Source organism: Triticum aestivum, chromosome 1A (genome assembly GCF_018294505.1).
Source record: "Triticum aestivum cultivar Chinese Spring chromosome 1A, IWGSC CS RefSeq v2.1, whole genome shotgun sequence".
Taxonomy (NCBI): domain Eukaryota; kingdom Viridiplantae; phylum Streptophyta; class Magnoliopsida; order Poales; family Poaceae; genus Triticum; species Triticum aestivum.
In genome coordinates, this window is record NC_057794.1 from 19,948,276 (window position 1) to 19,950,312 (window position 2,037).

The 2,037-nt window shown below is 55.1% G+C and overlaps 1 protein-coding gene across 1 annotated transcript; it reads right to left on the reverse strand.

Moving 5' to 3' along the window:
• LOC123075309 (obtusifoliol 14-alpha demethylase-like) lies at positions 1-1,628 on the reverse strand. The gene is made up of 2 exons (XM_044497976.1): positions 1,126-1,628; positions 1-1,011 (listed from the first exon to the last, which is right to left on the reverse strand). The coding sequence occupies exons 1-2, from the start codon at positions 1,606-1,608 to the stop codon at positions 1-3; spliced, it is 1,494 nt and encodes a 497-aa protein (XP_044353911.1). The 5' UTR covers positions 1,609-1,628.
• Positions 1,629-2,037: the final 409 nt, after the last annotated feature.

Below are 2,037 nucleotides of genomic sequence, written 5' to 3' on the forward strand. Positions count from 1 at the left end.
TTACGCGGCCGCTGACATCCTCCTGTTGTAGCGGACCATGACCTTCCCCTTGGGCCCCGGCATGACCACGTTCCAGTTCGTCTCAGGGAATGGCAACACCATCTCCATCTCGAAGTTCCTCAGCAGGTGGCTCCATATCACCTTGATCTGCATGTACGCGAACGCCTCGCCCACGCAGGCATGCCGCCCACCACCGAACGCCGTGTACGAGAACGCTTCGCCGGCCCCGTTCTCCCCTCTGCCGGGGCCGAACCGGTCCGGCTCGTACCTCTCCGGGTCCTTGTACACATGCGGGAGACGGTTGTGGATCACTAGCGGGCTTGCGACCGTACGCCCCTCCGGGATTTGGTACTCGTCGCCCTCCCTGGTTCGCACGGTGAAGCTCCGCCGCGCGTGGCGCAGCAGCATCATCGCCGGCGGGTGGAGCCGCAGAACCTCCTTGACACAGCGGTGGAGGATATCCATCTCCTGCAGGACCTCGTAGTCCACGCGGTCCCCGTGCCGCTCCACAATCTGCTCCTGCTCCTGGACGGCAGCGCGCAGGTGATTGCCATTGGCGTGCGCGAGGAGGCGCGCTCCAGTCCACGTGCCCGTGCTGGAGCTTGTGTGCTGCCCCGCGAACAGCGCCGAGACCAGCATCCCGACGACCTCCGTCTCGGTGGTGGCGCGGCCGTCTTTGTACCTGGAATCGATCAGGCACTGCAGCATGTCGTTTGGGCCACCATCGGGGTAGCTTGTTTTGCGGGAACTAACGATGCCGGAGAATATCTCGCCGAGCCTAGCGCGCGCCGTGTCGCGTCTGCGGTGCGCCAGGATCGGCAGGTGCGGGAATAGGATGGTGACGAGACGCATGCCGTCATTGAGTTCATGGAGGTGCGTTGCGACCTCACCCAGCATCTTGGCCCGGACCTCCTCCCCGAACAAGCACCGGCTGGCGACGAGCGTGATGAGGTGCTCCAGCTCCTTCTTCAAGTCAACCGTGCCGGTTGGTCCCCATCTCGCAAAGTATTCCTTATGCAATAATAACATACACAAGTAGTACATAGTAGACATCACATCAGACTTTCTAAACGATCGAGACAACTATATGTACTTAAAGATGATGCCATCTTAATTATTTCCTACCTCAACTTCTTGCACCATGAGGCGAGCGTAGGTCCTAAGCTTGACCGGCTTCATCGCATCGCCGAAGAAGCGAAATTGCTCGCGACGAGTGGCGAAATCTACGTCGAAGGCGACGCCGGGGCCGAAGGTCGGAATGGTGAACTGTGAAACCTCGTCCTGGCTGATCTCCGAGTCGAGCCCTTGGAAGAAATGGCTCGACACATCTGGCCCAACTAGGAAGGTCACCTTGCGATGCAACAGACTCACTGTGAACACGCTCCCCATCTCTGCGTGGGCATCGCGGATCACTTGCAGCGGGCCCTTGGTGAGAAGTGATGGGAGGATCCCAAGAAGGGGAGCCCCTGCAGCCTCGGGCGGCAGAGGTGGTGAACGTTTGGTTGTTGGGGAGAACGTCGCTCGTCGCTGTAGCCACGCCATTCCGGTGAACACAATTGTGACCAAAATAGGAAAAGATGCTAGCCAAATGATTCTTGTCAATTCCATGTTTGGACTCCAGATGCGATTGCCGGGGTACGTAATACTGTAAGAACATGGTAAAACAAGTTAGTAACTAAGTTGTAACTTGTGAGTACGCGAGACACCCATCAGCACCCATCAATAGTTAATGTGTGTCTGTGTGGTAGTTTTCGTTTTTGGAGCACATGTGATTACATACATCTTGTAAGTAATCACATGTGCTCCAAAAATTAAAACTACCACAAAAATAGGCCAAATATTCAGCTACCCAAATTTTTACACAAACTTTTCCTTGCCCATAAATTCGCCAACATTGGCAAGCAAAGTGAACTAGTTGCCAGAGATGTATTGGAAAGGCAAAATATTGGCAGCCATTCTAGCCAACAACAAGTTTTCATTTTGACCCAGAAAATGCTAAGGTATGTTTTGGCCCACCATCCGGACATATATCCTTTA